The sequence below is a fragment of the Ranitomeya imitator genome, chromosome 9 (genome assembly GCF_032444005.1).
Source record: "Ranitomeya imitator isolate aRanImi1 chromosome 9, aRanImi1.pri, whole genome shotgun sequence".
In the NCBI taxonomy this organism is placed as follows: Eukaryota; Metazoa; Chordata; class Amphibia; order Anura; family Dendrobatidae; genus Ranitomeya; species Ranitomeya imitator.
The window spans coordinates 28,438,403-28,463,963 of record NC_091290.1 but is presented as its reverse complement, the minus strand read 5'-3'; the positions used below and the strand labels follow the sequence as shown (position 1 = coordinate 28,463,963).

The following is a 25,561-nucleotide window of genomic DNA, read 5'->3' as shown; positions in this document are numbered from 1 at the left end:
ATTTTGAGTATCTGGTGATGCCGTTCGGACTTGCCAATGCTCCATCTGTTTTTCAGTCTTTTATGCATGACATTTTCCGTGAGTATCTGGATAAATTCTTGATTGTTTACTTGGATGACATTTTGATCTTCTCAGATGATTGGGAGTCTCATGTGAAGCAAGTCAGAATGGTTTTCCAGGTACTGCGTGCTAATTCCTTGTTCGTGAAGGGATCAAAGTGTCTCTTCGGTGTGCAGAAAGTTTCATTTTTGGGGTTCATCTTTTCCCCTTCTACTATCGAGATGGATCCGGTTAAGGTTCAGGCCATCCAGGATTGGACTCAGCCGACATCTCTAAAAAGTCTGCAGAAATTCCTGGGCTTTGCTAATTTTTATCGTCGCTTCATCTGTAATTTTTCTAGCATTGCCAGACCATTGACCGATTTGACCAAGAAGGGTGCTGATTTGGTTAATTGGTCTTCTGCTGCCGTGGAAGCTTTTCAGGAGTTGAAGCGTCGTTTTTGCTGTGCCCCTGTGTTGTGTCAACCTGATGTTTCTCTTCCGTTCCAGGTCGAGGTTGATGCTTCTGAGATTGGTGCAGGGGCGGTTTTGTCACAGAGAGGTTCTGGTTGCTCAGTGTTCAAACCATGTGCTTTCTTTTCCAGGAAATTTTCTGCTGCTGAGCGTAATTATGATGTGGGCAACCGAGAGTTGCTGGCCATGAAGTGGGCATTCGAGGAGTGGCGTCATTGGCTTGAGGGTGCTAAGCATCGCGTGGTGGTTTTGACTGATCATAAGAACCTTACTTATCTTGAGTCTGCCAAGCGCTTGAATCCTAGACAGGCCCGTTGGTCGTTATTTTTTGCTCGTTTTGATTTTGTGATTTCATACCTTCCGGGCTCTAGAAATGTGAAGGCGGATGCTCTGTCTAGGAGTTTTGTGCCCGACTCTCCGGGGTTATCTGAGCCGGCGAGTATCCTCAAGGAAGGAGTCATTGTGTCTGCCATCTCCCCTGATTTGCGGAGAGTGTTGCAGAAGTTTCAGGCTGATAAACCTGATCGTTGTCCGGCCGAGAAACTGTTCGTCCCTGATAGGTGGACTAGTAAAGTTATCTCTGAACTTCATTGTTCGGTGCTGGCCGGTCATCCAGGAATCTTTGGTACCAGGGAGTTGGTTGCTAGATCCTTCTGGTGGCCATCTCTGTCACGGGATGTGCGTGCTTTTGTGCAGTCCTGTGGAATTTGTGCTAGGGCTAAGCCCTGCTGTTCACGTGCCAGTGGGTTGCTTTTGCCCTTGCCGGTCCCGAAGAGGCCTTGGACACATATTTCGATGGATTTCATTTCTGACCTTCCCGTTTCTCAAAAAATGTCGGTCATTTGGGTGGTCTGTGATCGCTTTTCTAAAATGGTCCATCTGGTGCCCTTGGTTAAATTGCCTTCCTCCTCTGATTTGGTGCCTTTGTTCTTCCAGCATGTGGTTCGTTTACATGGCATTCCTGAGAATATTGTTTCTGACAGAGGTTCCCAGTTTGTCTCGAGGTTCTGGCGAGCCTTTTGTGGTAGGATGGGCATTGACCTATCTTTCTCCTCGGCCTTCCATCCTCAGACTAATGGCCAGACCGAACGAACCAATCAGACCTTGGAAACATATCTGAGATGTTTTGTTTCCGCTGACCAGGATGATTGGGTGTCATTTTTGCCGTTGGCTGAGTTCGCCCTTAATAATCGGGCCAGCTCGGCTACCTTGGTCTCTCCATTTTTCTGTAATTCTGGGTTCCATCCTCGTTTCTCTTCAGGACAGGTTGAGTCTTCGGACTGTCCTGGTGTGGATTCTGTGGTGGACAGGTTGCAGCAGATCTGGACTCAGGTAGTGGACAATTTGACCTTGTCCCAGGAGAAGGCTCAGCTTTTCGCTAATCGCAGACGCCGTGTGGGACCCCGACTTCGTGTTGGGGATCTGGTTTGGTTATCTTCTCGTCATATTCCTATGAAGGTTTCCTCTCCTAAATTTAAACCTCGTTTTATTGGTCCGTATAGGATTTCTGAGATTCTCAATCCGGTGTCTTTTCGTCTGGCCCTCCCAGACTCCTTTTCCATACATAATGTATTCCATAGGTCGTTGTTGAGGAGATACGTGGCACCTATGGTTCCATCTGTGGAGCCTCCTGCCCCTGTTTTGGTGGAGGGGGAATTGGAGTATATTGTGGAGAAGATTTTGGATTCTCGTGTCTCTAGACGGAAACTCCAGTATCTGGTCAAATGGAAGGGTTATGCTCAGGAAGATAATTCCTGGGTTTTTGCCTCTGATGTCCATGCCCCAGATCTTGTTCGTGCCTTTCATGTGGCTCATCCTGGTCGGCCTGGGGGTTCTGGTGAGGGTTCGGTGACCCCTCCTCAAGGGGGGGGTACTGTTGTGAATTCTGTGGCTGAGTTCACTTCTGTGGTCACAAGTGGTATTGCAGTCTCTGGGCTTCCTCCCTCAGGTGTTTTGGTGAGCTCGTTGGCTGCCTTGCTATTTAGCTCCACCTGAGTCTGTCTTCCTTGCTCCTTGTCAATGTTCCAGTGTTGGATCTGAGCTACTGCATCTTTCCTTGGGCCTGCTGCTCTGCTAGATAAGTGCTTCTAGTTTGTTTTCTGTTTTTTCTGTCCAGCTTGCTATTACTTTTGCTGGAAGCTCTGAGAAGCAAAGGGGTGCACCGCCGTGCTGTTAGTTCGGCACGGTGGGTCTTTTTGCCCCTTTGCGTGGTTTTCGTTTAGGGTTTTTTGTAGACTGCATAGTTCTCTTTGCTATCCTCGCTCTGTCTAGAATATCGGGCCTCACTTTGCTGAATCTATTTCATTCCTACGTTTGTCTTTTCATCTTGCTAACAGTCATTATATGTGGGGGGCTGCCTATTCCTTTGGGGTATTTCTCCGAGGTAAGTCAGGCTTGTATTTCTATCTTCAGGCTAGTCAGCTCCTCAGGCAGTGCCGAGTTGCATAGGTAGTGATAGGCGCAATCCACTGCTGCTTATAGTTGTGTGAGGATAGATCAGGTACTGCAGTCTACAGAGATTCCACGTCTCAGAGCTCGTCCTATTGTTTTTGGTTATTGCCAGATCTCTGTATGTGCGCTGATTACTGCACGCTGTGTTGCCTGATTGCCAGCCATAACAGTCAGAGGCTGCAGACCATCGCTCTGTAACTGACTGCGGAAGGTCTCAGCAGTTTGCTTTGCAGACTTCTTTCTGGTCCTTCTGACTCTAGGACCTAGTGGCAGCCTTCCACCTGCTCTAGTTGACACACCTGGACTCGGGTGTTTGTAACTCCCAGCTTGCTGCTGAGAGTTGCTGGTGATATTTCCATTTCCCCTTGTTGAGGCTTGGAGCTAAAGCAATTGGCTATCTTCCTCTTTGGTGTTTGGATGATGTCTGTGTTTTTTTGTCTACTCAAGCTAAGTGTTCCCCTTCTTTGCGTATCCCATCTGTCTTTATTGGTAGTGGGGATTAACTAGTGACAATCCTGTCCGTCCTCTTCCCTATGCAGGGCTTACTGCCAGGGTCAGGCAGGGATTAGATATTCTGCTAGGCAATAGGTGCAGAACCAATATAGGAATGTTAGGGCAGACAGGGTGATGTTAGATCTGCCTAGGGGTCTCCTCTCCCCCTTCCCTAGTGCTGGGTTTACTTCCCCTTATGCCTTCGTGCTGCACTTAGTTATTCCTACACTGTGCATGACAGAAGGATTTGCTCAAGCGACATCTACAGATCTGTGGTTCGCCCTCCAAGATGTTTGAAACAACCTCCTTGCTGAGTTCCTTCAAAACCTGTGCAAGTGCACGGAAAACTGATGAAGGCAAAAGGTGATCAACAAACATTGATGCGATTTAGATTTTCCTCTTGTTCATACACTTAATTGATAAAAATACAATTAACACTTCTAATTTTGGAAGCATTCTTACTGTAAAACATTTCTTCCACAACTGCCTAAAACGTTTACACAATACTGTATAAGCAACATAAGGTGGTGTAGTGACAGTTAACACTATGCAGCACAGAAACTGGAGCTTATGTTAAAATCTACCATTGATGAGGGCCATGCACCACTTACTGAGTCCTTTTGACCAGGGTGCAAAATTTGGTACTAGGGATAACCGTGCTATTAGCAGAAAAGGTGCAGAAAGGCATAAAGTAAGTACAACTTCTAAAATTTCCTTTCTGCCCTTCGTCTTTTGATGCTTTACATTTATCTTTTACTGGCTGTACAAATGCCTACACCTACTTGTTCTCATTCTCTGGTTTTCTAGGGGTTTGTACTAAGTCTTTTTTTTCCAGTACATCTCAGCTTCCTCGTTTTCAAAATTTAAAATTAAATTTTGGGATGGAAGCATCTGAGTTGAACTTTCCGGTAGGAATTTGTAAAGGAGTTTGCTTTTGTGGCACAAACGGCAAAGATTTTTTAAAGGTAGAGAGTCTCGAGTCTCGGACCTTACTATGCTCCTGTACAAAGCATTATCTGTCACCGTCTCCACCCCATGAGACATGAGACAGAAATGAAAGGTAACCAGACACAAAAACAAAACGGGGATAACAGAAAACCTCTATCATACAAAAGCACTAAACAACAATGGGGAGGAGGATAGGGACTGGGAGGAATAAACTAAATGGGGAAAAGGGGACCAGGAGATAAACGCACACGTACTGCAGCAAACTACAGTACACCACAACTACAAACTTCAACTACTTGGCTTTAGCATAAAGCACAGTGTCTCCTAAGAGCAAGGAAGCAGAGCTTTCACCGGCAGGACAGAGAGGGTCTGGCCAGGTTTCATAGGAATTGTTAAAGACCAGATAAGAAGCAGCTGAAATGGAGCTGCACATTTTTGACCAGCATAGAAAGGGTCAATAACCTCTTCAGCACCTAATTGTGCTTTCATACAGGTCTCGATGGTCTCTACTGATTGACTTTGCTATGCCATGTAATAATTGCCAGGCATTATTATGGAAGCGCACCTGGCGCTGGCTAAATCTTTTGGATTGTGTAAAATGGTGATGGTCCTTTTTAGGGGATTCACATAATGAAAATTGGAAATTGTTTGAATTTACAAAGTTCATGAAATTCCTAAAAATGACACAAATCTGTTTTGCATCAAGTTTATTTCCTCCTCTTTAGTATGTTGTTGCCTTCTGTTGGGGTTTCCAAGCATGGAAGGAGTCATGTAGAAGTGCTGCGTTGACAACACTTGTGCCGTGAGCTGTAACTGCTAGTTTCAATTGCTTTGACTAGTGTGGGCTTGACAAGTATTTAAAAAAATATTTTAAATAGTTATAGAAACATTACTGGTGTAGGGACGAAATTTTGAAAATGTATAGGATATTTATGGCTACGTTCACATTTGCGTTGTTGGGCGCAGCGTCGTCGACACAACGCATGTACACAACGCTGCGTTTTTGACGCATGCGTTGACATAAACTAGTAATGTTCATGAATTTTGGCACAGGGAAAACGCTACAAGTAGCATCTCCCGGGCCCTGTCTGGTGCGTCAAATTGACGCATGCGTCGTAAAACACAATACAAAGCATACCGGTGCATGTCCATGCGCCCCCCATGTTAAAGATAGGGGCGCATGACGCATGCGTCGGTATGCGTCGAAGACGCTGCGCCCAACAACGCAAATGTGAACGTAGCCTATGTGGTATATGTAGACAATTTACATTTTTTTTTTATAATGTGGTAGAGCAGAGAATTTGTGGTGATGCAGCTATATTGCGCAGTGCAAATATTAAAAATTAGAATCTCATTTCTACCCACAACTGTTTTTATTAATAGTTTGAACAGATTCAGTTAGTTCCTGCTGACTTCCCATCCATGTGATAAATAAATCATCTGTGTAGCTGCAAAATAAATGTATGTTGCTACTGCAAAAAATGATCGTTTGTGTTCTTTTCTTTTTTTCTTTAACTCCCCCCATAAAGAGATATGCATAGCTCAGACTAAATCTGGTACCCATTGCTGTACTATGAATCTCTCGTCAGATCTTAGATTGAAAGCTAAGAAAATTATTCTCTAAGGTAAGATCTGATACTTTGGTGATAAAATGAACCTTTAGTGTATTCGGGATGTTGCGGTACAATTTTGTTGCATCGATATTTGCTAGAATGTGTCTTTGTTCACATGTAAGATATTTTTATTTCCGAGAGAATTACTTTACATATTTTAGATACGTGAGATTTTTGTAATATAACGTCAATGAAATGGCGGGAGAAAACTAACAGGGCAGTTTTTATTGGTGGGTGGGATTTTTTTTTTTTAGGATTTTTGTTAGCTGAAAAGGATAGCTGTGGGACATACCAGTAGGTATCACTTCCTTCTCCCTCCTATCTCCTCTCCTCTTATCTCTCCTTTCTTCTTTCTCCTTCTCTCTCCCCTTTCTTCTTTCTCTCTCTCTCTCTCGCTCTCTCTCTTGCTCTCTCTCTCTCTCTTGCTCTCTCCCTTTCTTTTCTCCTTCTCTCTCTCTCCTTTCTTCTTTTTCCTTCTCTCTCCTTTCTTCTTTCTCCTTCTCTCTTCCTTTTCTTCTTTCTCCTCTCTCCTTTCTTCTTTCTCGCGCTCTCTCTCGCTCTCGCTCTCCTTTTCTTTTCTCCTTCTCTCTCCTTTCTTCTTTTCTCCTTCTCTCTCTCTCTCTCTTTCTTTCTTTCTTTCTCTCTCTCTCTCTCTCTCTCTCTCTCTCCTTTCTTGTTTCTTCTCCCTCATTTCCTCTCTCTTCTCCTTCTCCCTCCTTTCCTCTCTTCTCTCTCTCTCTCTCTCTCTCTCTCTCTCCTTTCCTCTCTCTTCTTGTCCCCCTTTCCTCTCTCTTCTCCTCCCTCCTTTCCTCTCTCTTCTTCTTCTCCCCCCTTTTTTCTCTCTTCTCATTCTCCCTCCTTTCCTCTCTCTCCTTTCTTCTCCCTCCTTTCCCCTCTTCTCCTTCTCCCTCATTTCCTCTCTCTCTCTCTCTCTCTCTCTCTCTCTCTCTCTCTCTCTCTCTCTCTCTCTCTCTCTCTCTCTCTCTCTCTCTCTCTCTCTCTCTCTCTCTCTCTCTCTCTCTCTCTCTCTCTCTCTCTCTCTCCTTTCCTCTCTCTCTCCTTTCCTCTCTCTTCTTCTCCCCCCCCTTTCCTCTCTCTTCTCCTCCCTCCTTTCCTCTCTCTTCTCCTTCTCCCTCCTTTCCTCTCTCCTCATTCAGGACTCCTTCTCCAAACTTTGAATTCTTCCAGTTTTCTCATAGTCCATATGTGGGATCACTCGGCCACACGACATAGTATTGTGTATCAGGCAATGTTATTTCTACCTGGTATATAATCTTCCTGGTTGAGGATCACTGTGCCCTCCCCTTGTCCTCTGGTTTTATTACACAGTCTTGTTTTTTTGGATAAGCTAATGACAGCCTTTTTCTTTTCTGGTCAAATGGTATCTGTTGTCTGTATTTCCTTATGTTTTTGTAAATGTACAAAAAGTGTTGTAAACTAATATTGAGAAGGCTTAGAGATGAGCAGATCAATTTGAAGCAAATTGAATTTTACCTTTGAATGTTTTGCGATTAATTTCTGGCAAATCCGGGAAAATGGCAGCTGATTATTGGCTTGGTTGACATTTCTAGGTTGACCTCTTGTAGTTGTTGCTAGTATATGTTTTTTAGTAGTGGTTGGAGGCCATTTTCTTAAAAATAGGCGGTTTTCAGCTAATTAGAATTTATTTGAGTCCTAAATCTACTTGACTCATAAAAGTTGCCTGATCCCACCGAGATCGATCTATCGATCTATCTTTTCTTTGCGGGATTGATGTGTAGACAGGGGAGCTCCAGACTTTTCCCAAATAGATGATCTAGGGAGAGAAAAAAAAATGTTCAATTGGATTTTCAGCACTCAATCCTTTAGTATGAGGGCGGATAAGCCATTCCTAGAGGTATCTGCTTTGCTTTCCACATTAAAAACGTACGAATGATCGGTTGAGCTGAGTGCTTATGTATTGAGGAGTTGGTAGGCATAGCTGTTGGTCAACGATTGTTCAAACAGCTATCTCGTGTGTATGGCCAGTTTTAGACTTCTTAAAACGAGATTTCACAATATTTGTCCTGTTTTTTTTGTTTGTTTTTTTTCATAAAAATCGAAGTCGAATTCATTAACTGGAGCTCAGCAGCCACAAGTTTAATATCTGCCCCAATTTTTTTTTTAACAAATGAATGCAGTTTTGTAAAAGTTTGGAAGGGGGAACAAATCTACTGTGGCTCAAAGTCATAAACATTGCTTTTTAGATTGTACAGCTTTTCTTTTTTACTTTTTTCAAATTTTCAGCCTTTTTTTTTTTTTTTTTTTTAAATGCTATCATTTGGAATCACATTTAATCACGGCCCTTGAGTTTATGTATGGTCTTTGGCCACATTCATATGTTGTCATGTATGTATTTTTTTTTTTTATTTCACTATATATGCCCACAACATGTCAGTAGACCCTTATGGGAAGGGTCAATGTATGGCATTTGTCCCCAACCTGTGGATTTTCAGCTGTTGTAAGACCACAACTGTCAGCAGCTTGAGAGTAACAGGAGATCGCTAATCTGTGGCTTCAACAGAAAAGGCTGCAATCAAGTCTGGCTGTGCCCAATCAGTTAAATATTCACTTTGGTCGATTGAGTAAATGCAGGAATATTAAGTTAGGTTAATTTGCTAATAATATGTTACATAACCTAAATAAATTCAGTAGAAATTATAAAAATGTGTTATGTAATATTTCTTAAGGCGTTATTCCAAACAAAAACCCTTTCAGCTGCCTAGCCTTCCGACCTTTTTTTGTGTGGTGGATGGGCAGCGCTCCTGGTTGACCACTTAAGTTACCAACTTCATCGTATACGGTATATTGCTTATGTGATTGCTTTGATTTCCTTCAGTAGCTTGACTATGGGAAATGAGCAGCGCTGTATAACAACTCCTGCTCGCTCCTGAAATCGTAGCCAGCGCAAATAGAAAAACGGCCTCTTCCCTTGGCAATGAGCCGTAAAGAATGAGTAGAAGTTAAATATTGAGAAAACAGTGGTAAATTGAAACATGAAGCTTTTCAATCCCTTTCTGCACTGACCTATTTTTATTACGACATGAAAATTCCTAAAATTTTCCAGATCAGAAAATCCATTGTGTGAGCCAAATATGCAGTATTCAATGACCGAAAGTCGATAGAACAGCTATGGGCAAATTAATAATGATGTCTTTGGCCAAGGTCTTCAAATCTAGGAACATTTCATTTCCAATGAAGACGTGGCTCGTACATAGTTTATTTTCTTTGCTAACATTCGGATGCGAAACCTGGACGATAAACAAGACTGAAGAAGAATAGATGCCTTCAAAATGTGGTGACGGAGAAGGATGTTATCAATACCATGGATGGCAAGAAGAACAAACAAATCAATTTTGGAACAAATCAAGCAGGACATATAATTTGAAGCAAAGATCACCACGCTATGACATGCCTACTTTGGATACATCATACGAAGAGAGCAATCACTGGAGAAGGACATCGTGGTCGGAAGAATAGAAAGAACAAGGTGAAGAGGAAGACCAGCAACCCAATGGTTTGATGCTATCAAGATAATGGCCGAGAAAACCCTGGTGGAACTAAGATCAATCTTTCTATGGATCGTTCATCCATCAAGTCGCCATCGCTCAAGATTGAGCAGAAGACCATTAAAAATTCATAACATATGGTCAGAAGTAATGTCCACTACTCAACGTACAGGAAACAAGTCTCTTAGGCTGGTTTCACATTTGCGTTTAAAAACGCAGCGTTTTAAACGCAAACGCATTTGGTGAAAAAACACATTTAAACGCGTTTAAACGCTGCGTTTTTTAGACGCATGCGTTTTTGCATGTTTTAATACAAATGTGGCGTTTTGACGTGTTTACATGCGTTTTCCTGCGTTTTCGTTTTTGAAACGCATGATGAGAAGTGTGTGACAGCTGCCAATCATCAAAATCAACAAGAAAACCCACTATAAACAGAAATAGCTAGGGTTAGGGTTAGGATCCCTAGTAACCCTAACCCTATCCCTAACCCTAACCCTAAGGGATCCTAACCCTAACCCTAAGGGATCCTAACCCTAACCCTAAGGGATCCTAACCCTAACCCTAAGGGATCCTAACCCTAACCCTCATGGGTTAGGGTTAGGATCCCTTAGGGTTAGGGTTGGGGGTTGGCTTATCAGTGTGTATTCTTGTGTTTTTCTATTAAAACGCATGCAAACGCATGTGCTTAAAAACGCATGCATTTACATAGACAGCAATACGTTGTTTTGCAGCAAAAAAACGCCGCTAGAAATTACTACATGTTGCATTTCTGCAACACAACGCATGCATAGAAATGACGCATGCGGCGGCAAAACGCATGCAAAAAACGCATGCGTTTTTAATGTTAAGTATAGGAAAAAACGCATGCTTTTTTTGTGCTAAAACGCAGCGGCAAAATACGCAAATGTGAAACCAGCCTTAGACACCTGTTTAATGTCCCCATTTTTGTGACTATGTGTGGTCTTACTCAAACATGGTTCACTGGTAAGTTAACTGAAATGAACGTACCAGTAACTACTTCAATCTGAACTATTTGTTACAGAACAGACCTAGAATAGCGTTGTTACAAGAAGAAAACAATAATGCAGGACTTCATACACTTTGTCTACAAGGATCGTGAAAATGGATAAAATCTAATTCTGGAAAATATGAATTGATCAATTTCTGTCCTATTTCCTGATTCCTTTATAATATTACTTTGTGCTTTATCTAAAATTATAATAGTAAATGGACCTCTTTGACCCGATAAGGCTCACGTACTACCTTTGAAAATCCATATTAGATTGGCTATAAAATCCTCATTTCTAAAATGTGTTTTTGAGACCTACTGAAGCTGGACTCGAGCAATGCTCATTTTATTATATGACATGAGCTGGTATTTAGCACATGGATTTCAAAATAAGTACACCAGCCTCATCAGGTATACAAATTATTTACTTTTGTGATATCTCGTAGATAGATCTGTTTTTAAAATGTGCAAAAAAATCAGTTGTATGTGCTGATAACAATTTCTGGAGAATGCACAATGGGAAAACTTAACATGAATCGCAACACAATAAAGGGGCTTATAAATCTAATGAGAAGTATGAAAATTTAATGGAGTTCAAGGAGAAAGCTAAATATGTAGATCACATCAATATATACATATATGAATATTTCTGAACATGAATTGGTAACATATCTTTGCTGTTTTTTGTTCTCAAACAACTACTCCGATGTATTAGTGTGTCCTGGCTTACTACGCCATGAGACGAATCCATAGGGATCAATACTTGCATGCACCGCAATGCTACAATAAACGCCAATGCAGTGTGTCCGTGCTGTCACTTACTAACAAGGAATGAACAATTTCTAATCGGCAGTAAAATAAATCTTCATAACACGGAGTTCAGAGATTGATCTAATCCAGATGAGAACAGAGTGGCAATGATGCACAATTCAATAATCCACAGATGGAAATACTCTACCTTTCACAAACCCAGTATGGAGGTGGCGGTGGTAAGAAGAAAGTGTATTTACAAAATCAAATTCTTCTTAAAATTGCAAAGTGCTTGTAAAAATAAGCAATTTTTCAATTTACGCCCTGTTTTAAAATTACTCTCTGTTCTTCAAAACGGGCAGATTTTTTTTAAATTCTTTAGTTTACTACTTTTTGCCTAGTTGACCAGGTAGCCACTTTTGCAGTCGAGGTGGTGAGTTTCATAGGCAAGCTGTTGGCTATGCAGCTTGCAGATGATGTTTGGAAGTTGGCAGGATTTGGTCAGCTTTAGAGCCCCTGCGATTCTCCAATGATGCATAATAAAAAACAAGTACAATAATCTTAAACAATCGAAGTCACTGATTGGAACAGGAGGAGAGAGGACCCTGCCCGCGGGGGCTCACAGTCTACAATGGATGGGTGAGGATACAGTAGGCGAGGGTAGAGCTGGTCGTGCAGCGGTATGGTGGCATCAGGGTTACTTCAGATTGTAGGCTTGTCGGAAGAGGTGGGTCTTCAGGTTCCTTTTGAAGGTTTCGATGGTAGGTGAGAGTCTGATGTGTTGGAGTAGAGCATTCCAGAGTAGGGGGATGTGCGGGAGAGCTCTTGCATGCGATTGTGGGAAGAGGAGATAAGAGGGGAGTAGAGTAGGAGATCTTGTGAGGATCGGAGGTTGCGTGCAGGAAAGTATCGGGAGACGAGGTCACAGATGTATGGAGGAGACAGGTTGTGGATGGCTTTGTATGTCATGGTTAGGGTTTTGAACTGGAGTCTTTGGGTAAAGGGGAGCCAGTGAAAGGATTGACAGAGAGGAGAGGCCGGGGAATTACGGGGGTGAAATATGTGGATTAGTCAAGCAGCAGAGTTTAAGATAGATTGGAGGCCACACAGCAGGAGGTTGCAGTAATCGAGGGGGGAGGTGAGTGCATGGACTACAGCTTTTGCAGATTATTGATTGAGGAATGTACGGATCCGGGAGATATTTTTGAATTGGAGTCAACAGGTAATGGAAAGGGCTTGGATATGTGGTTTGAAGGAGAAATCGGAGTCCAGGGTTATTCCGAGGCAGCGAGCTTGTGGGATTGGGGAGAGTGAGCAGCCATTTACTTTACTGGATAGGTCCATTGGGGGGTGAGTGATATGGGGGAAAGATGATGAATTTTGTTTTTGCCATATTAGGTTTTAGAAATCTAGCAGAGAAGAAGGATGAAACGGACATTGTGGGATTCTGGTCAGTAAGGAAGTGACATCTGGTCCAGAAATGTAGATCCGTGTGACATCAGCATAGAGATGATACACAAAGCCATTAGATTCTATGATCTCTCCCTGGCCGAAGATGAAAATGGAGAAGAGCAGGGGCCCTAGGACTGAACCTACCAACAGATAGGGGGTGAGATGAGGAGGTGGTGTGTGAGTGGGGAGATCTTCTGTATTATTACTAGTTCCCTTTTTATAAGGGCACCCACATTACCTATCCAAACAAGTCTACAGATTTGTTAAAGGCATTACCATTTTTTTCCTGCTTTATGGTACATGTTACTTTTCTGTAACCGTTTCCCTCCATAATTGTTGATGGTAAGTACGGGTTCATTATGAATTTTTCAAAAATTTTAGTTTCCTGCAAATCCAAAAGGGGATTTGCGTGAATCCACCAAAATGATGGCCAGCCGGTTGGCATTTTACAGGATTATTTTGATGGCCATAATAAACAAAACATATTATACTCCCGTTTTTAGGCCTCCCTTTGACTCCTTCCACCACCTCCATCAATATTCAGCTTCCAGGTATTCTACCAAAGCCTATGGGGTTCTTCCAAAGCTGTCAATGGTCCATATTGCCCCCTACACCATGGCCTCTTGAAGATGATGACGGTGGAGCAGAATAGCTATGGAAGTGGCGGGAGAGCCTAGGACAGATAAATGCGTTTTTCCTTTATGGATTTTGCTTTTGGGAAGGTATTCACCTTGGAGCATAATACATTTATTTTAATGGCTATCTGGGCACATTCGATTCAGACCGAGGTGATCTGGCTGAAATGAATTTCAGGAGATTGGACTCTAATAGAGTGTGGGGACATAAAAAGGAGCTTGAATGTATGTGGCCATTAAGCAAATCTAGTGCCCCTGATCGCAGAGAAAGGGCAGAATGAAGTAGACGTTGTCCACTTTTCTCTCCATCTTCATTTGATATTCTGCATTTGAAATGCATTTCGATGAGACTGAAGATGCCTCACATCTTTGTGTACTAATTCGAGGTACATAATGGCTCTTCAGCATGCAAATATTCATCGAAGTGTTCAGTGTGTTTGCTTGCTGTATTCATGACCTCATTTTTCTCTGCACTGCTTCCTTGCTGGTATTTCAACACTGATTTTTCTGTATCACATTGCGGAAGATATGGCAATGTATTTATGCCGGTTTTCTGGCAGAACGCCATATTTATGAATCCCCTGTGCTGGAAGAAAAGAAGGCTGGGGCTTCAGAACTCATTTATCAGTGTTTTTAAGGTAGTACTCCAGTAATTTTTTTTTAGCCCATATAATGGTTGGTTCCTCAGTAGTGACATCCTAGCAGTGTAGTTTTTCAACCAAGCTCCATTGTATTGATGCATTTTCCCTCATTCACTATTGGCACTAGTGCCGTGTGATCTCCAGTGTGACCACCAGTCCACTACATTGTCACGTATGTATCAGAGGCTGCAGACAGCCGCACAGCATTTGGCTGCAGATAGTCTTGGTGGTTGGCTTTGCAGGCCTTTTTAGACCTTCTGACTCTTGGACCCAGTGGCAACCTCACCCTTCCCCAGATCTAATTGACACACCTGTACCTGGGTGTTTATAGACTTCCTGGCTGCTTCTGGGAATCAATGGATATATTTCCATTTCCCCCTGTTGAGGCTTGGAGCTATAGCACTCGGCTATCTTCCTCTTTGATGCTGTTGGAGGATATCTGTGTTACCTCTCTGAGTCTACTCAATATAAATGTTTCCTGCTTTTGTCTATCCCATATGTCTTTAGTTGTAGTGGGAATTGACTAGTATGAACCCTGACCTTCGCTAAGCAGGGTCAGGCAAGAATTAGGTTCCTGCTCGAGGATAGGTGCAGAACCTATATAGGGATGTTTAGGGAAGACAGGGTGACTTTAGATCTGCTTGGGGTCTCCACTTCCCTCTTCCTAGTGTTGGGCTCCCTTTCCCTCATTCCTTCGGGTTGCACTTAGTCTTTCCCACAATGTACTTGACATGCATACTCTAATGTGAAAACAGGGCATCAGTCTGATGTTCTGTGAACTGCAGGGTGATATCGTCACCTACTAAAGAGGACTATGCACTGGATTTTTTACCTTACATCTCCTTTTGTTGCTTCTCCGCTAATTCTGGAACAGTCTTTCTTTTTCTCTTCTGCGAAAGTTATGCCCCTTCCTCAGGAATTAGCACCCAATATTCATATTTTCCCTTTAACCAATTGGACATACAGCATGGAAATTCTCTTTGGATGTTTGCTTTTTCTACTCGATGATGCTGTCCAATAAAAACATGGATTAGTCATAGAGGGGGCGAAAAAGCAAAAGCACACAGGGAAGGTCACAGGTGCAGCCTGGCTCGGTGTGCTCCTAATAGGCAGGAGGAGCGCTAGAGTGCTGGAACACTGGAAAAAAATCACTGCATCGGCAATTCTGCATTGCTACTCTCTTGTAGAGATAGGGTACAAAAATGGCACGAATATGGCAAATTCGGATTTGGCGATGGTTTCCGAACATATTCGCTCAATTCTACTCTCCTGTGCTTCAGTAACCAGAAGCGACATGGCAACTGTAGAGTGAGAACATTCTTTGACTGTCAGATCTTTTGGATCTCCTAAAAGTGAACCCGCAGAACCACGACAATGTACCTCCCAAGGGTGAGCTGGCCCGGTGGACCACCCCCAATACAGGGAGCGTTAGGGGCAGGCCCAAGAGAGACTATTGCTGCAGAAGCTGATACCGGGGAACAGGAAGTAGGAGAGGAAAGACGCGGAAGTGGCTAAGGCAAAGACACAGGACAGAGTGACAGTGACTGAAACACAGAGTGGACTAGATATGGCGGACACCCAGGACAGACAGAGGTTGGCGGAGACACAGGACAGGCAGGATATGGTGGAGACACTGGACAAGCAGGATATGGCGAACGCCCAGGACATACAAGGTATGGTGAAGACACAGAACGGACAGGGTATGGCGGACAGACTGGATATGGCAGAGACAGTGAACAAGCAGGATATGGCAGATGACCAGGACTGACATTATAAGGCGTAGACACAAGAGGGACAGAGTATTGCACTGGAGAGAACAAAGCACAGAGGGACCTGGGTCAAGTGAGGACAAATGACAATCGGGCAAGGAGCAGAGGAAGGAGATACCTTAAATAGACCGAGTGCTGCAGAACTTCCGGGTCGAGATCCTCCAAAGTCAGAGAGGAGGAACGGAGCGTCTGCAGAGCAGAGGAAGGAAGTGCGCATGCGCTGAAGGAGTTGGAGAGAGGAGTGTGCACGCGCACATGACGGGAGCCAGGGACCGGCGGTGAGACTGGAGTAGTACAAACTGGAAGGCGCTCGTACATCGCAGGAGCGCGCCGGGTCGGGTAAGTATGTCGGCGAACAGAAAGGTGAGTGGCAGGCGTGGCAGCAGGGGCAGCGGCAGATGCTGCGGCGCGTAGAGGCGCCATGACATTGACCTTCTCTGGGGGTGTTTGCTTTTTCACCTCTATGACTGATCCATGTTTTTATTGCCTAGCTTCATAGAGGATTAATTACCAATGCCCAAAGCGAAGTTCTCAGGTACATGCCAAGGTGGCTGAAGTGGGGAAATTGGCATACTGACTACTCTTTTATTACCAGCGGCATAATTTTGGAACTGCCATTGGATAAGAGCAAGAACAATGTGATGAGATTCTGTCCCCTATGCAAAGTATGAGGCATGGAGGGAAAAAATAACCAAGATAGGGAATGGTACATCAACTAAAACAGATATAAAAAAAAATAACACATTTCTATTATTTGCTATAAAAGCCATACCTGACAATTGTCCCAAATTTTCCGTGACTATTCTGATTTTTCAGAAAGAGTCTTAGCAAATTTGTATTGTCCCAGGTGAAAATGGGGCGTGAATTACACAAAGCCCACCCACAAATGGGCATGTGTCAGGATTTGGGTGCGATTAAAGCCTAATTACTTGGTAAGTCTCTGTACGCAAAAAATGGTATAATATGGATATATACCATAACTTTTTTTTTTTTTTTTTTTTGCTGTTGTGGCACTGTAAAAGACAAATTGATACACTTCTGGAATAGGAGCGAGGAGTCTCAGCAATGAGGCCCCATAATAGACGAAATGGGTCGGAGAAGGTGCCAAATTCCCGCGAGACAGCCTTTTACAGATGGGACATCAATTTTCTCTGAATATTAATCTTAAATTTTTTTTTAAACACAAAAGTCACATTAAATTCCTAATCTATATCTGTATTGCACTCCGATCTGCACCTACATGTTTCAAGACATCTGGTACTGCAAGTGCAAAGCATCCTGGGCTTTGTAGTCCTGGATCCTACTTACTTCACATTTTAGGATTGCTGGGGGATCCCCTCTACTATTCAGATCTGTAATCAAGAATCAGAACAGGTGCTGTTTTAATTTGATTGGATAATTAGCTTGTGAAAGCTAATTAAAACCATCCACCAATGAGGAGAGGGAGACTATAAATAAATCAGTCTCTCATTTGCATAAGGCTCGAAATTAAAAGCTGTTTAATTAATATTTAAAATGTTCAACATGAAATTGGACAATACATAGCTTGTTGAGATAAGATCACTCTTGTTCTGCACCTTAACCATTTCAGCCGCTTACATTCATGCAAACTTTAACCTGTGACATGTCACATTGATGCCTGAAAAATGTATAACCGCTCCTCTACAACTGTCCCTGTAACATGCACTATGCTGAAAAAAGTATTGGGGTCCATTGAATTCGGGTTTCTCATTCAGTTCCGTTGTCTACGGTGCTTCACATCCGAAAATCTCATCCCTCTGGTTTATAGCATCGGGCCCCTTTCCCCCAGACTATCACATCCAGCCACTCGCTATACCGTCTGCCTTCACTAACACGTGACAGAGCGGCCGGTGGTGCAGAGCTCACGGATACCAGCACGGTCCTGTAATAGGAGCCACCGGGGTAAGGTGTCTATTCATGACATTTCTTCCTACTGAATCTTCCCCCATTACCTGTGAGTGATATACTTGAGAAGTGGAAGGAACTGCAGCAACTTGGCCACGAAGCGGAGACCCCGTAATGTTACAGAGTGGGGGGCCGAGTGCTCGGGAGCAGAGGGCAGAACAGTCACCAACAGTCTACTGACTCCATAACTGCAGGGTCCAGACCTCTTCCAGTATGAACATTAGCACAAACACAGTGCCCCGGGCCAGAACTTCATGCAGTCTTACATCACCAATCACAACGCTGAGTGTTGGATGGAGTGGTCTAAAGCCACCACCACTGGACTCTGGAGGAAACGTGCTCTGTGCAGTGACGAATCACACTTCGAGTCTAGGTTTGGTGAATGCACATTCCCCTTCTTTTTTGGGGGGGAACTCTTTCCATGTCACTCTTTAGTTGATGTCCTAACCAAGAGGACTCTGTGAAGCCTTCTCAGGAGCCATGTAAAAACATCGAATGGATGAGATATAGTTGGGCTTCCGTTTTCCTAAAGATGGCTGGTATGTAGTTTATATTTATTGCTTTGGCCATCTATAGGTTGAAATGTACAATGCACACTGTTGAAAATGTAGCCCAATGCTATGCTGTAAAGTTGCAGCCTTGTAGATTCATCCATGCCTCTAGGGACATCTCCAGATGAGAAAACACTGGATCAGTTCTCTCGTAACAAGAAGCTTCATTGCACTAACCCCTTTACAATAATAATTAAATGAGGAATCATCCTTATTCTCATTTGCACATGGAAACACGAGAAGCGATGGGATGAAACTGAAAGGGAGAAGATACAGATTAGAGATTAGAAAAAACTTTCCGACAGTGAAGGTGATCAATGAGTGGAACAGGCGGCCACGAGAGGTGGTGTGAGTTCTCCTTCAATGGAAGTCTTCACACAGAGGCTGAACAGACATGTGTCTGAGATGGTTTAGTGAATCCTGCAATGAGCAGGGAGTTGGACACTATGACCCCGGAGGTCCCTTCCGACTCTAACATTCTAGGATTCTATGATGATATTACATATTGAGTAGTTTTAGGTTGGGCTCAACTGAGTCCTGAACTTTGGAGCCTCCTAGTATTCACATGGACTAGGTTGGTTCATAAATTGGGCTAAGTCCATGTTCTTGGGCAGTCCTTTGTACACAAAGCACATGGACCAAAAATGCATTGGTGTGAACATACCCTTACTCTTTGGAATGGTCAGATCACTCCTGGTGCAGGCATCATATTTACCTCCATGCGGTATATATCATAGATACTGGAGTACTTCTGGTGGGCCAGTGATATTCAGTGCTCTACACTATAACCCATTGGTAAAAAAAAAAAAAAAGACCGGTAAGATCTCGAGTCTTTTGTGTTCCATTGCAGCAGCTTGATAACATCCAGTGATGGGTGCCCAATGGAAAATAACCCAGTTATTCTGTTGCTAGAACATGAACACCGAGAAATCTACTTTTAATCCATTGACTATGCTGAAAAATGAGCAAGCCTAGCCACCTATGAGCTGAATAGATGAGGACGAGGTAATCTTTATAAACTTGTTGACTCCCTAAATGTTTGGGTGCACATGTCACATGTAAATGATCTGCCTCTGCGAAGCTCTAAGTCAATTCTGTAAAGTATTTAGCATATTTTATGGATGTATACAGGTTGCTTATATTCTAGGACTTAATATAACGAATATACCGTATAGAGAGCAGGGAAGTTTTTATCACATTAAGCAGAGGTTGGAAATGGAGTTGACATCTGCACTGTATGAGCTTTAATAGGACCACGGATTGTTCTCACAGGAGGTCAGTGCGTGATCGAAAGGACATTTAGTTTGGTTTTTGTGTCTGTTACATTCAATAAGGGAGATAACAGGCTGAGGATAAGGTTCCAGGATCACTCTGCTACTCATGGGCGGTGCCACATTGTAAAAGCTCCCTCCCTCATTGGTTGATGGGAACAAGGGGCGTGTCTCCACTTATTTCTTTAACCAGCCCATGCTGAAGTTTTCATTTTACTCTATTTTGACGTTCTAAAAGGACCAGTTCTGCTCATTTTTTTTGTGGACGGTTAAATTTTTTATAAAGTAACCCAATAACTGCCATCCTACGCACTATCGTTAAATTACATAGTGTTAAAAGGTGGACAAAGTTAGGAATGGGTTTGTGAGCACGAATGGCGTGTATTTTCGTTAAATATTTATCAACTGTTTTCAGCAGCTGATTAAAACTCCATAAAAACATAGGAATTTATTCAGGGGTGGACATACCAGTGATGCAAATTGTGTAGCCTCACAGGGGTCATCTCTAATGTAGGTGGAATTATGCGTTATGATGAGCAATCGGATGGCAAAGGGCCCATATACTGCTCTTACATAGGGGTCCTCTTCATTCTGTGTCCATCCCCAGATTTATTGTAGACCCAGGTAGATGCCTATTTATTCTGAGGCTGAAAATTTAAAATATTGTGAATAACTAAATACTGCATGGCAATGCACACAGCTATTAGTGCCATCACATGTTTGCTGTGTAGTCTGGTTTCCTTCATTCTACGCTCATCGAAAGATCAGATACCATTAATTGTGAGAAGAAACATTCATTAACAAGAAAATACTATAATCTAGAGTACACACACGAAAGTACCGGATGCGATGCCACATCCTTTTGACCCTTCTGCATGGCAGACGCAGGCTTCATGTAGACTTCACCTTTCCAGAATGGTCAGATAATGGCCGTGGTAACGAGAGACGACGTTTTCGGCATAAGACTGCATTCACACGTTCGTTACTGTCTGATTCTTTTTTTTTTTCTTGGCGAGCACATGGACCCATAGAGTTTAATTGATCCATATACATTGTCAGTGTTAAATACTGATTTGTGTCTCCGGCCTCAAAGCACTTCCAACGCTCATCTGTTTTGCAAATCGGACTCGGCCGTTCAATTCTATGGAGACCCGTTATAAAACAGATGATACCTGGAGGATATACTTTGGATCGGAAACCGCAAGCACACAATTGAAATTAGCCCAAATATCTAGAAGCATTAGGGTTTTTATTTTTGGGAGATTTAGTAATTGAATATATAGTTATTACTCAGGATTATCTCCCACCCATGACATCAACCTTGATTAGGGTCACAATTGGAGGTGACAACTCTACATATGGTAGCCTCAGGCAGATCAGTGATGTCTTGGTCTCGGCCCATCTTCATTATTATGTTTCTAGTTAATTGAACAGACATTAGACCCAATCATCTTGTAAGACAATGGTAGCTTCAAAGTGCAAACACAAAGTACAAGCAATCCCTCTTTTTTGGCGCCATACCTCGCCTTTTTATCTACTCCTCATTACTCCTCCCAGTATGATGAGGCATCATTATTCTGCCATTGATTATATCCACCACTCTCCCTCTCCCACGTAACATCAAGCTCTTTTAGAGCGTAGTTTGCCGCTAACTAAGAATGCCTTGAATGCCTGGATAAGACAAAAACACAAGAGGAACAAGGGGATCTTGACCCCATGAATTGGGATCTCTGGTTCCCAGTCTTGAAGGGGGACTGAAGGTGCACATGTTCAGCCTCTGATCCATTCATTGTCTGAGGCTGCTGGAAATAGCAGAGAGTTGCACTTTGCTTTCTCATGAACAATGAATTATGCGAAGATGAAGTATGTACAACTCTGTTCCATTCAAGACCGGCTCTGCAGATAATGGGCAGCATTGTGTGTCTGCTGTGCTGGTTAGGCCTCTGACCTTTCCGGCGCCTGCACACTGCAGTACTTTGTTCTGCCCTCAACAGGGCAGACAAAGTACGCCTGCGCCGGAGCCGTGGCTGAAGATCAGAAGAGGACGTCTTGGAATGAAGATGGGAGGCGCCGCAGCGGACCAGAGACGCCCATCCGACCGGACCGCAGAGGGACCGCCCCTGGGTGAGTATAATCTAACGTCTTTTTCTCCTCTTTCAGGTTACATCGGGGGCTTATCTACAGCATTACAGAATGCATTACAGAATGCTGTAGATAAGCCCCTGATGCCGGTGGGCTTACCTCACCCGCGATTTTCGGGGTGACAGGTTCCCTTTAAAGCTCCTTTCACGCTGACTGTGGGATTAAAGCTCCTTTCACGCTGACTGTGGGATTAAAGCTCCTTTCACGCTGACTGTGGGATTAAAGCTCCTTTCACGCTGACTGTGGGATTAAAGCTCCTTTCACGCTGACTGTGGAATTAAAGCTCCTTTCACGCTGACTGTGGAATTAAAGCTCCTTTCACACTGACTGTGGGATTAAAGCTCCTTTTACACTGACTGTGGAATTAAAGCTCCTTTCACACTGACTGTGGAATTAAAAATAAATTATGTTGAGATCACTTTTTACATTACTAAGGTTGCGTTTGTGTTAAAAGTGTTTGATACAGTCCTAGGAGACTTCAGAGTGTTGCACACATTTTTGAGTGCAATTTAAGGCTGTGCGGTATCGGCATTCAAGACTAATAGATTTGCTGCTGTTAAGAGACAGATGCCGTCTGTATTGCACATCAGGTACCTGCCTGATATGGAGCGAGTTCAGCTCCTGAGCCCGCTATGTACAGTGCACATCCTACCAAAGCCTATTTAGGGAAACTTGCTTTATATTCACCTAAAGTGGATATATATGGGGCTGCTTAAGTGTATCCTCTGTATAGAGCTCCTGAATATATTAGCATCGTAATATTAATGGGCAATAATAGGAATAAACTTCCGGACAAAATTGAAATGACAAAAGGAATGTTGTTGCCAATAATTCTTATTTAGCAGCAGTACTTATGACAGCCATAAATGACTATAAGGGCGCAGTCAGATGGGCTAAGATCAAACTGCAGAGCACGGACAGGCCGGCGACTCTCCCTACCTGAACAATGTATTTCTATGCGGCTGTCATGCTCAGGTCGGTAGAGCCGCCGGCCAGTCCGTCCGACTTATACAGGTGTCTGACTGTGCCCTAATTGTTCTAACTGCAGCCAGAAAAAAAAAAAAGCGTCTTCCAAAGTATCTACTGCAAATGTTTAGCTTTCACCTCTTGCTGCAGATTTGTAGTTATTATGACTCCAAATTCTATCCTAATTATCTGAAATGTCGTTATCTTGATGTAAAGTTTCCCAGACGATTCTAATTCGTTGTCCAGTGAATAAATACAAACAATGGTAGATACGGCAGGCATATCTCTCTCTCTCTCTCTCTCTCTCTCTCTTTCTGAAACCTTTAGAATGTATTACAGTACATGCCGGATATCTACGATCTCCATCTTTCTATTTTACGTTGTGTTTCTATGACGGGTGTATTTATTGCTTTTCTTATATTCTTCCATTTACCTGCCTGTGTTTCGTACCCTGTGTTATTAATGCTACGGAACAAAAGAAACAGTATGAAGCGTGAAGTAAAGTAAAGCTCTGCTGTTTTCATTACAAAAAAAAAAAAGACAGGATCATTTTTTTCTTAAAGGGGTTGTCTCATGAAAAGTATTAATATTCCAGAATTTAATCAGACGTGTGAAATGAAGATAATTTGCAACATACATTCATTAAAAAAAATAGTATCTGATTTTGTATTACCAGCACGTTATCATCAGGTAGTGCCTCCTGCCGTGTCTCCGGTGGCCGGAATGTTGGGCCATCTTCTTGGTGGCCGGAATGTTGGGCTATCTTCCTGGTGGCCGGAATGTTGGACCATCTTCTTGGTGGCCGGAATGTTGGGCTATCTTCTTGGTGGCCGGAATGTTGGACCATCTTCTTGGTGGCCGGAATGTTGGACCATCTTCTTGGTGGCCGGAATGTTGGGCCATCTTCTTGGTGGCCGGAATGTTGGGCCATCTTCTTGGTGGCCGGAATGTTGGGCCATCTTCATGGTGGCCGGAATGTTGGGCCATCTTCTTGGTGGCCGGAATGTTGGGCCATCTTCTTGGTGGCCGGAATGTTGGGCCATCTTCTTGGTTCAGTGGTGGTGCACATGCTCAGTAGCTTCCCTGCTTTTTGATGGGACTAGGAGGTGGATGTTGCTAGCCAACATGAGAGAGAAGAGAAGAAAGATTTAGGCTATGTTCACATATTGCGTTTTTGCAGCATTTTTTTTTGCTGCGTTTTTTTGTATGCAAATTTTCATCTGCGTTTTACAGTACCAGCAAAGTCTGAGATGTCAGAAACCTCATGCACACACAATGGGTTTTATTTTCTTGACTGATTTGGAAAACCGCTAGGTTTTTGCAAACTGCAGCACATCACTTCTATCAGCGTTTTTTTCTTTTTTTTTCTGCGTATTTGCAGCATTTTTTCACCGATAAGGACACAATGGGAAAGTGCAGAAATGCAGCAAAAAATGCAGGTGTTTGGGATTTGCTGCAAAATCCTAAGCAAGTTAGATCATGATTTTTTTTTTTTTTTTTGGGGGGGGGGGGGGGGGCACTAAACTTTATCAACATGTACAAGAGACAACAAAAAAACAGCAAAAATGCAGCAAAACCTGATTTTGTAAGCAGCTTCTTACTGCCAATAGAGCAGGTTTTGCCTGCAGAAAAAAAAATTGCAGAAAAAAAATTGCAGCAAAAATGCAATGTGTGAACAACATTAGTCTTAGATAGCTTACATATAGATGATGGCTATGAGATCGGCAGATAGGCAGAAAGAAAGGTATGTAGAAAGGTAGAAATGTAGACAGATATGTTAGAAACAAAACAAACAAACAAAAAAATTCATCTAATAGACTAAACAAGTGTGAACAGGTGCCAGCTGCTATGACTGCATAATGTATAAACAAAAGAATATAGTAGCACACTGTACGGGCAAAGACGTGTGAACATTGAATATATGACATTTATACTGTATTACTGCTTTTTAGTTAATACCTAAAGAGGGGGGGTAGTATGCAAATATGTTAAACAAAACAAAAAAAACAAACAAAGATAAACCTCAGACAATCCACTAGACCAAACTAAAGTATTTACAACTAGAGAAATGCCTATATGTTTAATTAGTACTGGATCCTACCTGCCCTTAACATTTGTACATAGTGGATGCTTTCCTGAAACGGAAAGTACTTGCAAGCAGCATAATACAGGTCCTTCTCAAAAAATTAGCATATAGTGTTAAATTTCATTATTTACCATAATGTAATGATTACAATTAAACTTTCATATATTATAGATTCATTATCCACCAACTGAAATTTGTCAGGTCTTTTATTGTTTTAATACTGATGATTTTGGCATACAACTCCTGATAACCCAAAAAACCTGTCTCAATAAATTAGCATATCAAGAAAAGGTTCTCTAAACGACCTATTACCCTAATCTTCTGAATCAACTAATTAACTCTAAACACATGCAAAAGATACCTGAGGCTTTTATAAACTCCCTGCCTGGTTCATTACTCAAAACCCCCATCATGGGTAAAGGTACCTTCACACATAACGATATTGTTAACGATATCGTTGCTATTTGTGACGTAGCAACGATATCGTTAATGAAATCGTTCTGTGTGACAGCGACCAACGATCAGGCCCCTGCTGGGAGATCGTTGGTCGCTGAAGAAAGTCCAGAACTTTATTTCGTCGCTGGACTCCTGCTGACATCGCTGGATCGGCATGTGTGACACCGATCCAGCGATGTCTTCACTGGTAACCAGGGTAAACATCGGGTAACTAAGCGCAGGGCCGCACTTAGTAACCCGATGTTTACCCTGGTTACCATGCTAAAAGTAAAAAAAAACAAACACTACATACTTGCCTACAGCCGTCTGTCCTCCAGCGCTGTGCTCTGCACTCCTCCTGTACTGGCTGTGAGCCGGAAAGCAC

The 25,561-nt window shown here is 42.8% G+C and overlaps 2 protein-coding genes across 35 annotated transcripts in view; one reads left to right on the top strand and one right to left on the bottom strand.

Moving 5' to 3' along the window:
- Positions 1–25,561, top strand: part of NRXN2 (neurexin 2) — a 724,697-nt gene that overhangs the window by 172,397 nt on the left and 526,739 nt on the right. The gene's annotated exons all lie outside the window — the stretch shown is intronic.
- Positions 6,318–6,707, bottom strand: LOC138648592 (putative uncharacterized protein DDB_G0271982). The gene has a single exon (XM_069738380.1). The coding sequence runs from the start codon at positions 6,705–6,707 to the stop codon at positions 6,318–6,320; it is 390 nt and encodes a 129-aa protein (XP_069594481.1).

What these genes read in the sequence shown, in the direction of transcription:
- LOC138648592 (XM_069738380.1), bottom strand. Translation starts at nt 6,707, where the DNA reads ATGAGGGAGAAGAAACAAGAAAGGAGAGAGAGAGAGAGAGAGAGAGAG.